This window comes from Mauremys reevesii, linkage group 25 (assembly GCF_016161935.1).
Source record: "Mauremys reevesii isolate NIE-2019 linkage group 25, ASM1616193v1, whole genome shotgun sequence".
Classification (NCBI taxonomy): Eukaryota; Metazoa; Chordata; order Testudines; family Geoemydidae; genus Mauremys; species Mauremys reevesii.
Window position 1 is genome coordinate 9,142,016 of NC_052647.1, and position 13,247 is coordinate 9,155,262.

Consider the following 13,247-nt stretch of genomic DNA (forward strand, 5'->3'; position numbering starts at 1 on the left):
TGGGTGTGAAATCAGCATGGGACAGAAGTCAGGATCTTCAGCACCCAAAACACAAGCCTCTGTGGCTTGGTCTAAAGGAGCAACTTCCTTTACCTGGGAGTAGCTGATTGTTATAATTGCTAGGGCTGGCCAGTAGCGGGAGATATGCTGGTCTAATGTGTGGTCATATGATAGAGGGATCCAGGATTTTGGCACTGCTTTTACAGAAACAGGAGCCAGCTGTAAATTGTTCTTAACTTTCCCAGCTGTCCAAATTCACACCCATGAGTTCTCATTGTTTCAGTCTCCTCTTTCTGCTAACCCTAGACCGAAGGCAGCACGTGAGCTGATTTTCAGTGGCACTCACACTACCCACGTCCTGGCCACTGGTCCAGGGGCTCTGCATTTTAATTTAATTTTAATTGAAGCATCTTAAACATTTTAAAAACCTTATTTACTTTACATACAATAGTTTAGTTATATATTACAGAAAGAGACCTTCTAAAAACGTTAAAATGTATGACTGGCACACCAAACCTTAAATTAGAGAGAATAAATGAAGACTCGGTACAGCACTTCTGAAAAGTTGCTAACCCCTGCCCTAGACTATATTTCATTTGTGCGACTCAGCTGGGAGAGGCTTTTTAGTTTGCATGCCAGGGATGGGAAGAGTTATTTATGGATTGCTGGAGGGGAGAGGAGGTTTATTGAGGGATTTTTCACACCTACTCTAGGACCTGTTTGATTACTAAGCCATATTAGTACACCTAAAAAACAAAAGAGGGTTTATCTGGCATGAAATTTACACTGAGATATTAATTTATTTTCTCTTCTGCAATGTTTCCAGTTAAGAAGCCGGATGGAGCGATGCGTTCAGTCTATATTAAAATCTGCATCAGGTGAGAACAATGCCCTTTAATGATACATGATAAATAGATGAACCGATGCAGGGGGTAGCTTGAGAATCCTGGGCTATGATTTTTTTCCATGGAATGGGTAAAAAAGGTATAATTAAGCAACAGGAGCTGGTGGAGCAATCGCAAAAATCAACGTTCAAGTGATGAATTCTGATCAAAATGGTATTTTCTCTTCTTCTCGTTAGGTTCCTCGGTGTGGTTGATGCCACAATGTCCATCATCGATGTCTCCATGCTCACTGGCTTCTCACCGGACGTGGAAGATCTTAAGAGAGTACGTCAGTGTAATCTGAGAACAGGGAACGTAATAAATAATGCAGTGGCTTGACTGGGGCTTTCAGATGAGAAAATCCAATGCAGCAGATGAATAGTCAGGTTCCAGGGTTAAACCTGGAGGGAGACCAGACAGCTCTAAGGATTGGTAACAGCTTTAGGAAACCGCAACCAGTTCTCTCCAGGTCGGGGATGGAATGTCATCTCTGTCGGGCAGTTTTGGGGCATTCATAGAAGAGATTCAAGGGGATGAATAAGCCATGAGCCCAATGTCCAAACTCACAGACACAAACAGGGCCCTGGGCAAATTTTGCAGGTTGCACAGGCTACTTTGAAATCTGGCCATACAAGTTTAGGTCAGTTCAATCCTGCTTTATTGGATAGCAAATTGAGAGGCTGCTGTCATTTGACTGTGCATGCCAGAGCAGACTGCATTTGATACAGTCTTTTGTACAGTGGGGCCAGAGTTTAAAAAAAAAATTCCCTTTAGATCCTCTGACCTACATAGTGCAGAGTTATTTGGGCCTAGAGAACTGTGGATACAAAAAACGAGGCTGCACAAAAAAATCCGGGCCCTGAAGGAATCATTGCAGTGAATTGCTGCCCGGGTATAAAATGAAGGTGAAGTTTAGCAAACAAACCCAGGGATGTTTCCAGCATTGGTGTTAGTGAACAGGGGCAGCTAACAGAGGAGTTTTGAGAGGGAGTTTGGAAAGGGAGTGATGTACAGTCGCCATTCTTGTTGGGCAAAAGTCAACATGGTTTCTGTAAAGGGAAATCTTGTTTTACTAATCTATTAGAGTTCTTTGAAGGGTCAACAAACATGTTGACAAGGGAGATCCAGTGGACATAGTGTACTTAGATTTCCACAAAGCCTTTGACAAGGTCCCTTGCCAAAGGCTCTTATGTAAATTAAGTTGTCATGGGATTAGAGGGAAGATCCTTTCATGGATTGAGAACTGGTTAAAAAAACAGGGAACAAAGGGTAGGAATCAATGGTATATTTTCAGAATGGAGAGGAGTAACTGGTTGTGTTCCTCCAGGGTCAGTCCTAGGACCAATCCTATTCAACTTATTCATAAATGATCTGGAGAAAGGGGTAAAAAGTGAGGTGGCAAAGTTTGCAGATGATACTAAACTGCTCAAGATAGTTAAGACCAAAGCAGACTGTGAAGAACTTCAAAAAGATCTCACAAAACTAAGTGATTGGGCAACAAATTGGCAAATGAAATTTAATGTGGATAAATGTAAAGTAATGCACATTGGAAAAAATAACCCCAACTATACATACAATATGATTGGGGCTAATTTAGCTACAACTAATCAGGAAAGATCTTGCAGTCATCATGGATAGTTCTCTGAAGACGTCCACACAGTGTGCAGCGGCAATCAAAAAAGCAAACAGGATGTTAGGAATCATTAAAAATGAGATCCAGAATAAGATGGAGAATATCTTATTGCCCTTATATAAATCCATGGTATGCCCACATCTTGAATACTGTGTACAGATGTGGTCTCCTCATCTCAAAAGAAGATATACTGGCATTCAAAAAGGTTCAGAGAAGGGCAACTAAAATGATTAGGGGTTTGGAATGGGTCCCCTATGAGGAGAGATTAAAGAGGCTAGGACTTTTCAGCTTGGAAAAGAGGAGTCTAAGGGGGGATATGATAGAAGTATAGAAAATCATGAGTGGTGTGGAGAAAGTGAATAAGGAAAAGTTAATTTACTTGTTCCCATAATACAAGAACTAGGGGCTACCAAATGAAATTAATGGGCAGCAGGTTTAAAACAAATAAAAGGAATTTCTTCTTCACGCAGCACACAGTCATCCTGTGGAACTCTTTGTCTGAGGAGGTTGTGAACACTAGGACTATAAGAGGGTTTAAAAGAGAACTGGGGTTGAGGGCTCTGGCTGGGGGTGCCAGATCTGGGGTGGGACCACAAATGAAGCATGCAGGGTGCAGGAGGAGGTTCCAGGCTGGGGCATGAGGTTGGGGTGCAGGGAGCAGGTTAGGGCTCTGGCTGGGGATGTGGGCTCTAGGATGGGATCAGAGATGAGGATTTTGGGGTGCAGGAGGGAGCTCCAGGCTGGGGCAATGGGTTGACATGCGGGAGGGGGTGCGGGTTCTGTTAGGGAGTTAGGCTGTGTGAGGGGGTTCTGACCTGGGGCAGGAGCTTGGGATGCAGGAGGGGGGTCATGGTGCAGGCTCCAGCCAGGCAGCACTTATCTCAGGTGGCTCCTAGAAGCGGTGACATGTCCCTCCAGCTCCTAGGCAGAGGGAGCAGGGGGCTCTGTGTGCTGCTCACGCCCGCAGGCACGGCCCATGCAGCTCCCATTGGCTGCAGTTCCTGGCCAATGGGAACTGCGGAGCTGTCGCTCGGGGCGGGATCAGTGCGCAGAGCCCCTGTGGCCACTCCTGTGCCTAGGAGCTGGACATACTAGCCGCTTCCGGGAGCTGTGCAGAGCCAGGACAGGCAGGGAGCCTGCCTTAGCCGCGCTGTGCTGCTGACTGGAGCTGCCAGGGTCCCTTTTCGACCAGGTGTTCTGCTCAAAAACCAATTGCCTGGCAACCCTAGGTGTGGAGTAAGTAGCAGGCTAGTATCCTCCATGATACGATCTGCATGGGAGATGTGATCACAAGCACAACACCACTGGGTCATGTAGTGAGATGGTGGGGGTGGAGGGGGGGTTCGCCCAGCTGCAGGACTTTCATGGAGACGCTGCCTTACCCGCAATGCCTCTTGCTTTTTCTTATTCACATTTAGCTTTCCCAAGGGGTCAACAGATACATTTCCAAGTATGAAATCGACAAAGCCCCATCCGACAGAAGCAACCTCATAATCTATGTGGACAAGGTAAAGACTCGACAAGGGGCTTCTCTGATCCTGTGTTAATTTCATGGGCTCCTGCTGAGCCAAACTGCACTCCCAGATATACCCTGGCATCCCCGCAGACGTCAGCAGGTTGACAAACTGCAACCCACGGCCAAATTTGATTCACTGGTCCAGATTCAGTCTTTCCACTAGGATCAACTGAATGGGCCAGATCCTCAGCTGGTGTATGTGGATGTAGGTCCATTGACTTTAATGGGAAATGCAGCATCTGATATTAAGGTTGAATTTGCTTCTCTATGTCATTCACTTCTTCTTTCCTTGTTCCTTTCACTTCTCTAGTTCTTCTTTCCTCCACCTCCCTCACTTTCTCTTTCCGCAACATCTCCCTTTCTTTTATTCTTTTTCATTCTCTCTTCCATCCAGCCACCCTTCAGCCTAAGCAATCCTGTTATTTCCCCACCCCCACCCAGGTTTCTCACAAAGAAGATGAATGCCTGCAGTTTAAAGCTCACCAGTTTTTTGAAGTTGGTCTCATTCAGCCGGCATCCGTCACAGTCTACGACTATTACAGCATAGGTAACAGATCGCAGCTCTCCTCACCATTCAAGGCACCATGGCTTCAAATTCTGCTCTGGGTCACATTGGTATCATTACCTCTTGCAGTCTTTTGCTGCAGTACTTAGGTATTATTGTCCTCGTATAACAGAGGGGATGCACTGGAAATAGAACCCAGGCGTCCTGAATCCCAGTCTCCTGCTCTACACTAGCTCACTCTCCCTTCAACTTTTCCAGATTACTGTACCTCTTTCAGGAGTCTGATTTGTCGTGCATCCCCCAAGTTTACCTCACTTAAAAATGACTTGCTTACAAAATCAGACATAAAAATACAAACGTGTCCCAGCCACACTAGTACTGACAAATTGTTGACTTTCTCATTTTTTAACATGAGACTATAAAATAAATCAATTAGAATATAAATATTGGACTTATATTTCAGTGCGAGACATGAGCCTGTTTTCACTCATGAGTCGTGTCATTCAGTGGCTGGAGAGCGGCAGCTGCTGGCCAGGTTCCCAGCTCTCAAGGTAGCACCCCTCCAGGAGCAGGGCAGAAGTTAAGGTGGCATAACCTGCTGCTGGTAGGAGCACTGCCTTCAGAGCTGAGAGGCCAGAGAGCAGGGGTTGCTGGCTGGGGGGTTCATATTTTTGGCGGTGAACGAGGACTATTTTTTTCAATCCTGCTCCCATCCCGAACCACAATATCTACTCCCACTCCCACCTGCTCCTGCATTGTTTGTTGAATTTTTATCCCACTATTATGGCAATGGGCCCTGCGGGATCCCAGTCCCACTGCAGGGCTCTAGAGCCTGTTGTAAAACTAGGCAAATATCTAGATAAGTTAACATACCCCTGGAAGACCTGTGCGTGCCCCTAGGGGTATGTGTCCCCCTGGTTGAGAACTACTGGATTAGAACACGGGGGTTTAGACTCAGACTTTAAGGCCAGACAGGACCATCCTGATCATCTAGTCTGGTTTACTGCCCACCTCCCAGTTCCTCCTGTTCCAACATTACTCCATGCTGGAAATATATGGTCACAATCACCACCTTAAGACACCCAAGCAAAGGTAGACAAAATAAGGGGATCCTCTGACTACAGGCAATAATTATCCTACTTGTCCTCTCCCCCTGTTTTACCTCCAGAGGTGAATTTGCTGCTAGCGTGATTAAGAGGGTTTCTCCAACAAGCACCAGCCCGTCATTTCAAGCTGATGGTTTCCTATATCTAAGAAAGTCGTTCCCACAGACTGCTGCTCCCTTCCCCAGGGTCACCCAGTGGGACTTCTGCTTGAGTAAGGGCTTCAGGGTTGTCTCCTAGGTGCTGTAAACCGTGGCCATTGTTCTGCGGGAGGGAGCATGATCCGTGTCTCTGATCTTTCTCTAGATGACCGGTGCACCAAGTTCTACCACCCGTCTAACCAGAGCGGGCTCTTCAATATGATCTGTCACGGGGGCATCTGCCGCTGTGCAGAAGGTAAAGAGAGTCCTGTCTCTGCTTACATCTCGGGTGGGGGCTCCCCTGTCAGCTTTACCAGCAAACATGCAGTCCCAGCCCCCCCCCCCCAGCAACCAATCAGAGCCTTCCTTCCCTGTGGTGTCTGGGTGATTCTCAGGTGCGATACAGGCTCATGGCAGCTGGAGACAGGATGGTCCCTGGGTCTGTCCCCCAGCCTGGAGCTCTGACTCTTGGCCGGCTGTGTCCCTGCTACCCACCATTCCTGTATGTGGTGGTGTGACCAGGGTCGGGGTGAGGGCACCCTCAGTGGGAATATGTGGGGGATGCACCCCCACATGAACTCATGCATGCCTGGGGAGCGGAGGCAAGAGAAGATCCAGAAGGGACTGCAGGGCCTGGGATTGGGCCAGGGAACGGAACCCAGAGGGGCTGGAATGGGCCTTCGAGGAGGTAGTAACCCCCAGAACCCACCCCTCACCCCCGCAGAGTGGTCTCAATATCTTCCTTCACTCCCTCTCCTGTCCCTCCTCCCCTGCAGTCACAGAGGGTTTCCACCCTCCCTGACCACCTGCCCTCACCTGTGGTCCCTCCCTTCTCCAATGGCAACCCCACCCACCAATCACAGGAGAGCTGGCAGTAGGACATAGAAGCAGAATTTCTCTAACCAGCTGGGTCACCAGGAGGGAGCGGGTATAGGAAACATCAGTTCCTCCTCTCTGGCCATCAGAGCCTTGGGGGCTGGACCAAGCCAGCTGATCCATGGAGTCCAGTTGGGGGGGCATGGTGACACAAAGTCAGGCACTTCTTTAAAATATCTGGGTTCTCTCATTCCAGGATGCCCACAGCTGGCACCCCTCAGCCCCCCACTGTCAGTTTCAGCCCAGAGGCCAAATATTGAATGAGCCATGGAGGCTCCACTCCCCGATCTCTAAGAAAAGGATCCTCTAGAAGATGTTGGAGACCCATTGGTGGGGCCGTTGTTCAGTGGGGAACTTGCTGTAGCCCTGCTGTCTGCCGGGCATACAGAGAGGCGCTCAGTCTCCGGATCTGTCCTTCCCATCACCTTTGTTTCCCCATCTACAGCTCCACTAAGTCCAGTGACCAGGCTCCTCCTGGCACTGACCCAGGCAGAGATCCATCAGTGCAGAGAGGGAAGTTAGCTGGGATTGCCAGGCCTACTTATGGTTCTTGGTTATTTCATACATCCAGGCAGAGTTCCTCTGGGCAACAGCTACTGATTCCTTTGCAGAGCTGTCTGAGTCTGTCTGCTCAGGATCGCCTCATTTGGATCCTGCAACCTACGCCTCCTTCCCTTGTTTCATCTTTTACTGTGTCCCATAACATAGGCGCTGACTTTTATTTTTCCTGGTGGCTGCTCCACCCGGACTTCACCCCTTCCCCTGAGACCCCACCCTCGCTCTGCCACTTCCTGTGCCCGATCTGCCCCCTCCCCCGAGGCCCCCGCCACCTGCTCTCTGCCAAATGCCTCCTGCCAGCCGCCAAACAGCTGTGGCTGGTAGGTGCTGAGCACCCCCTATTTTTCCCCCCCCATGGGTGCTTGAGCCCTGGAGCACCCATGTTGTCAGCACCTATGTCCTATAATGTGACGGGTGGTTAGCTTCATGGCTGCTCCCTTGTTGGAGGAGGTGGGCCTGTCACTGTGTGGGTTAGCGCGGCTCACACAGGATTCAAATAGGTGGGCACCTGTGGGTCACTAATAACAGAGCTGAAACTATGGTCTCCCTTGGTGATTCTTTACCCATCTTCCTTCCCCATAGAAAGCTGCTTCATGCAGCAGAAGATAGAGGGTCCCGTCACCCTGAACAGACGAAAGGAGGAAGCCTGCAAACCTGGAGTGGATTACGGTAAATCTGTGATTTGGATCTGCTGGGTCTTTTTCCATGAGGAGAGCGCAGAGACAGGGTTCAGAATTCGATTTGGATTGTAAAGTTTGCCTTTGAGGCTGAATCAGGGGTAAGGTCTGGATCTGCTGGGACAGAAACCTGATGAGATTTTGGGGCCATAAGTGCCCAGAAATGAACAAGATCAGATGACTGTTTAAGATTCAATCTAACCCTAAGAATTTATCTGCCCCCCTGTCACGGTGCACAACTCACCCCTGTGGCACCTCCTGCTGGTTCTCTCAGGGAATTAGTGTTTCCAGCCTCCAGAGCACCCTCTGCAGGCTGGTGTCCCGCCTGCTGCTTGGCCCAAGTCCCTCCTGGACCCCAGTGCCCTTTTCAAGCCAGGGTGCTGCCTCCTTGCAATACCCCCACAATCTCAGGGTCTCCCCACCCAGGGGAACCACAACCCTCTAGCCCCACCTTGCTTCAGTCCTGGGTTACTGCCAGTCACCATCTAGCCCCCACTCACTGGGGCAGACTGCAGTGCAAAAGCCACTCATCATAGGCAAGGGGGGTTTGGACCTGCTGCCCCTACAACTCCAGTACCTAATTCGCCTTCCACTAGGCCACAGCCTGGGGGATTTGCAGGCCGGAGCGCCCCAGCTCCCTTGGCCTTCCCACAGCCCTGTTCCAGTCTAGGTACTTTTTCTCAGCAACCTGCAGCCAGATCCCTCCCTTATCAAAGCTAGAGAGAGTCTGTCTTGGTTTCTGGCCCCCAGCCCTCTTATAAGGGTCAGCTGGGCCCTTATTAAGCCAGCCACAGCTGTGGCTGCTTTCCAGTCAGCAGGAGTGGGGTAACTATCCTGCTATGCCCCCATTCACGAGTGTCAGGTTTGTAGAAATTTTAGTGGTGTCCACAACCCACCCACTGCCAAACTCTGCCCCCCCACACCTGCCTATGGCTATGGAAGGGAGTTTGGGTGGGGGGAGGAGGTCTGGGGTGCAGGCCCTGGGCTGGGGATTAGGGTGAAAGAGGGGTGCAGGCTCTGGAAAGGAGTTTGGGTGCTGGGTGCAGGCTCTGGGCTGGGACAGGGGGTGGGTGTGCAGGAGGGGATGAGGGGTGCAGGCTCTGGGATAGAGTTTGGGTGCAGGCTCTGGACTGGGGGTGGGGGTGTAGGAGGGTGAGGGTATAGGCTCTGGGAGGGAGTTTGGAGGTGGGAGGGGGTGCAGAGGGAGGGAGTTTGGGGGCAGGCGGAGGGGTGTGTGAAGGGGAGGGGTGCATGCAGGGGTGAGGGCTGTGGGGTTGAGGATGAAGGGTTTGGGGTATGTGAGGGGGCTCAGGGCTAGGGCAGAGGGTTGGGGTGTGGGCTCTGCCTGGGACTGAGGGGTTCATGATGCAGGAGGGGGCTCAGAGCTGGGGTAGAGGATTGGGGAGGATGAGGTCTGGGGTTGAGGGGTTTGGGGTGTTGGAGAGGCTCAGGGCTAGGGCGGAAGGGCAGCCTGCCCTGCCAACAGTGGTTGGGGGGCACTAGGACCCTGTGGCAGCAGTTGATGCCAGGAGCCGGCAGAGCAGACTCAATGTGAGCTGTGGGCTCTGGGGCCCGGGGGAGGTGAGCAGGGGCAGCAAGTGGGGGCCAGGGGAAACCAGGGGAGAGACCCGGCCCCAAACATTGGTGGAGCCGAGCCCCCGGGCCCTGAATATTGCTGGAGCCCAGGCACCATGAGTGTATATAACTCGCCGCCCCTGCCCCCTTTTCCCTAGTATCTGAGCACTTCACAATCTTTAACATGTTTATACTCACAACCTCCTGTGAGGCAGGGCAGTGCTATTATCCCCATGGTACAAAAGGGGAAACTGAGGCATGGAGTGACTAAGTGACTTGCCCAAGGTCATGCAGCAAGTCTGTGGTGGAGCAGGGAAATGAACCCCGGTCTCCAGTTATTGCCCTCACCATGGCACCAGCTTTCTCACAGCCAGTTTGGGGAGTCAGTTACACAGTGAATTCTCTACAGAAAAATACTGCAGACCTTCAACTGGTGTTTTGTATGTCTTCCTTTTTTTTAAGTGTATAAAACCAGGCTTGTTAGAATTCAAGAAGTCAGTAGTTCTGACTACTACACCATGGAAATTGTGGAAATCATTAAAGCAGGTAAGAGCTCCCCTTCTACAATCAGGGTGCAATTTCTTTGAATGGCCTTTGGGATAAAGGCCGGCATAAGAGCTATTTCTCTTAGCCAGAGGAAGTGCTAAAGCCCCAAGGCTAATCTAATCTAGTCTCATGCTCCAGGGCATTAACCTATCGCCACAAGGGAACAAGAAAGAATTTGCTCAACCCTCCTAGGCAGCCATGCCACGAAGAGGCAGGCAAAATAACAGGGAGAACCTCTCCCTGTGGTCAGCCTGGCACAATTGACCAGTCTCATTATGAGCTTTTTCAACCTTCCTCTGAAGCAATTGGCATTGGCCACTGGGGGAGTCAAGATCCCAGACTTGGAGGCCATTGGCCCAAGCAGCTATAGGGGAGGTGGAGTCTCTCTTTCTCTATGCTGACTTTTATAAATCAATATAAAGGCAAAGGAAGCAGGGATCTAACTGAGCTCAAAGCAGCTTCACTTACTGGGAGCTGATATGACTGTTCTAATTATTTTTATTACCTGAGATTACGGACCTCTTGTGCTAAGCACTGGACATATCCAGATACAACCCCTGCCTTGACGAGGTTACAATCTAAATCGACACTGGCTGGATTTATTAGCCCCATTTCACAAGTGGGGAATTGAGTCCCAGGGAGATCGAGTGACTTGTGCAAGGTCACACCAGGAGTCTGTGGCAGAAACAGGAGCTGAGGCCTGACCTCTTCAGGCCCAGCCTGGTGCCACAACCACAAGATGGTCCTTCCTGTCTCTAATGACTGCTGGAGCTTCAGTGATTGGTTATCGTTGCAGTCATACTGGGGCTGAATTTGTACTGAGAGAACACCTAGGAGTCTCCTCTTCTCTGTTCCTTTCATCTCCATCCCCCTCCACCCCGTATTATCTCCTCCTCACTCTGCTCTTATATGTGACATCTTTTTTCACCCCCGCCCTAGGGACTGATGAAGATCCACAAGGAAAAACCCGCCCATTCATCAGCCACATAAAATGCAGGGAGTCTCTGAGGCTGGAGCGTAACAAAGACTACTTGATCTGGGGACGCAGCACCGACTTGTGGCCCAGGAAAGCTGAGTAAGTAGCCTCCTGTGGTTACCCTTCGTTAGTCACTTTCAAGCAGACACGCCCTTAACTAATTACCCTATTTTAGGTACCTATCAGGCCCCCATTACTGTACTTTCTGAGAGCCTCACAATATCGGATGTTTTTATTCTCACTACGGGAGGCAGGGCAGCGTTATTACCCTCATTTAACGGATTGGTAAACTGAGGCACAGACAACCTACGGTCCAAGTCCTCAATGGTGTTGAGGCTCCTAACTCCCACTGACTGGACTTAAGTGATCTCTCCAAAGTACCAAATGGAAGTTTCTGGAATTGCTGGGAATTGAATCCAGGTTCGCCTCTTAGTCTAACCCTGGACCACCATTCCTCACAGGGGCTACCCAACTATTTCACCAGCACAAATCATATTGTCAGTGCAATTTCATGGTCCCTGCATCCAGCCACAGTTGTTCCTAAATCACTTCGGTTTCAACTGGGTGGAACTATAATTAATTAGGGTAAAAACAGCACCGAAAAATGAGCTTTACCAACAAAGATGCTGCTCACAGAGGCTAAAAGTTCCATCCTCATGCTGTATCTGGAGCATTGCATGCTGGGATCTGTAGTCCCTCTGTACTCCATGGGCTGGACCTATGAGAGGGGAGGAAACCCACTGTTTCTCTGCAAGTCAGATGTGGCCCTTAGGCATGGGTGGAGTGTGAGCCGCCTGTTTTGAGAGGCTAGACCCCAGCCCTGCCTGTCTCCCTTTCCCACCGGAGCCCCGAGCCCGCCACCGTGGCTGCCAACCCCCTGGCCCCGGTTCTGGGCCGCTCCAGCTGGCCAACCTGAGCCCCCACAGCCCTGAAGCATTGGGTGCTGCAGCCCCAGTGCCCTCAGCCCCGGAGCACCAGGTGCCGCAGCCCAAGTGCCCCCAGCCCTGGAGCGCTATGTGCTCTGTCCCCAGCACCTCAAGCGCCACCAGCCCCGGAGCGCCAGGGAGCACCAGAGCTGAGGGGCCCCATCACCAGGGGCACTCAACTGCCTCAAGTCCTGAGCCGCAGGCCAGCCCATGCTAGCCCTAGCCCTAGCCCTAGCCCTATGTGGGCTGTGGCCAGGGGGAAGCAGGATAGGGCTTGTGGAGGAGCATGAGTGGGGCCACGCCTGGCTGTTTGAGGACACTCAGCCTCCCCAGGCCTGCCATACCCGCTGCCCATGCCCTTAGGCAAACCCGGCTGCCCTTGAGGAACTGAGCAAACAAATTGAACACATTTTGTGCTTCATTGCTCACCCTTCTGCCTGTCCATCCCAGGCTATCCTACATCATTGGCAAGGACACCTGGATCGAGAAGTGGCCCAACGAGGACGAATGCCGGAAGCCGGATTTCCAGAACCTCTGCCAGGAATTCCTTGAGTTCTCTGAAACCATGACCATGTTTGGCTGCCCAACCTAAACTTGGACCCAGCTTACCCAGCAGCCCCAATTGGACAGTTTGAGCTGAGATGGAGCATAACACTCAGGTGGAGACATCTCCACTCAGAGTCCCAATGCTGCTGACACTCGCTGCTAGTCCTGTCCTCTTTGGGGGTTTCACTCTCTTTTCTTCTTATTGTTTCTATATATATATAGAAGGCTGATTTCTTACCCTGGCCTGCTGTGTGACTTTTTACCAATCTTTCCATAGTCTGCAATATAGCTGTATAAGTAACCAGCTACTAGGATCATGGGTGCATGAGAAACACCTTAAATTAGATTAGGATGGACAAGCATGAATGGGTGGCTAGATATGCATGGATGGATATTTGGAAGAGAGTCTTCTGTACCACTGTGTGCCTAGGGTGACCACACAACCCGTTTTGGCTGGGCCAGTCCCTTTTTTTCAGCCCTGTCCTGGCCATCCCGACTTTTTGTCAAAAAAGTGGGGTTTTGAGGAATGTGCAGGGAGAGGAGCGGCGATGTCACTCTTCAGTCTATAAGATACCATTAGAGATGCTTAGGTTTTGCAGGGCTCAAACTGTGGATTTGTGTCTCCAGAGATAATATGCTTGTTAACAGTAAAGATGTTTTTAAATAAATACATAAATATATAAAGGTGAGAAATAACAGACCTCAACCCTATTGTACCTCTGCAAATTTGTGTATGCAGAAAACTGGGAGGAAACTGTCCTGGTTGATGTAGAACTGTGACACAAC

The 13,247-nt window shown here is 50.4% G+C and overlaps 1 protein-coding gene across 2 annotated transcripts in view; it reads left to right on the top strand.

The window, feature by feature from the left end:
* Positions 1-12,507, top strand: part of LOC120391362 (venom factor-like) — an 83,196-nt gene extending 70,689 nt beyond the window's left edge. The window contains exons 34-42 of one of the 2 annotated variants that reach the window (XM_039514934.1): positions 827-878; positions 1,082-1,169; positions 3,936-4,025; positions 4,475-4,580; positions 5,948-6,037; positions 7,798-7,884; positions 9,930-10,013; positions 10,953-11,088; positions 12,366-12,507. In XM_039514934.1, coding sequence (XP_039370868.1) covers positions 827-878; positions 1,082-1,169; positions 3,936-4,025; positions 4,475-4,580; positions 5,948-6,037; positions 7,798-7,884; positions 9,930-10,013; positions 10,953-11,088; positions 12,366-12,507 — 875 coding nt within the window. Of the gene's footprint in view, positions 1-826; positions 879-1,081; positions 1,170-3,935; positions 4,026-4,474; positions 4,581-5,706; positions 5,824-5,947; positions 6,038-7,797; positions 7,885-9,929; positions 10,014-10,952; positions 11,089-12,365 lie in introns of those variants that run through there. The other variant, XM_039514936.1, reaches the window with a different exon arrangement.
* Positions 12,508-13,247: the final 740 nt, after the last annotated feature.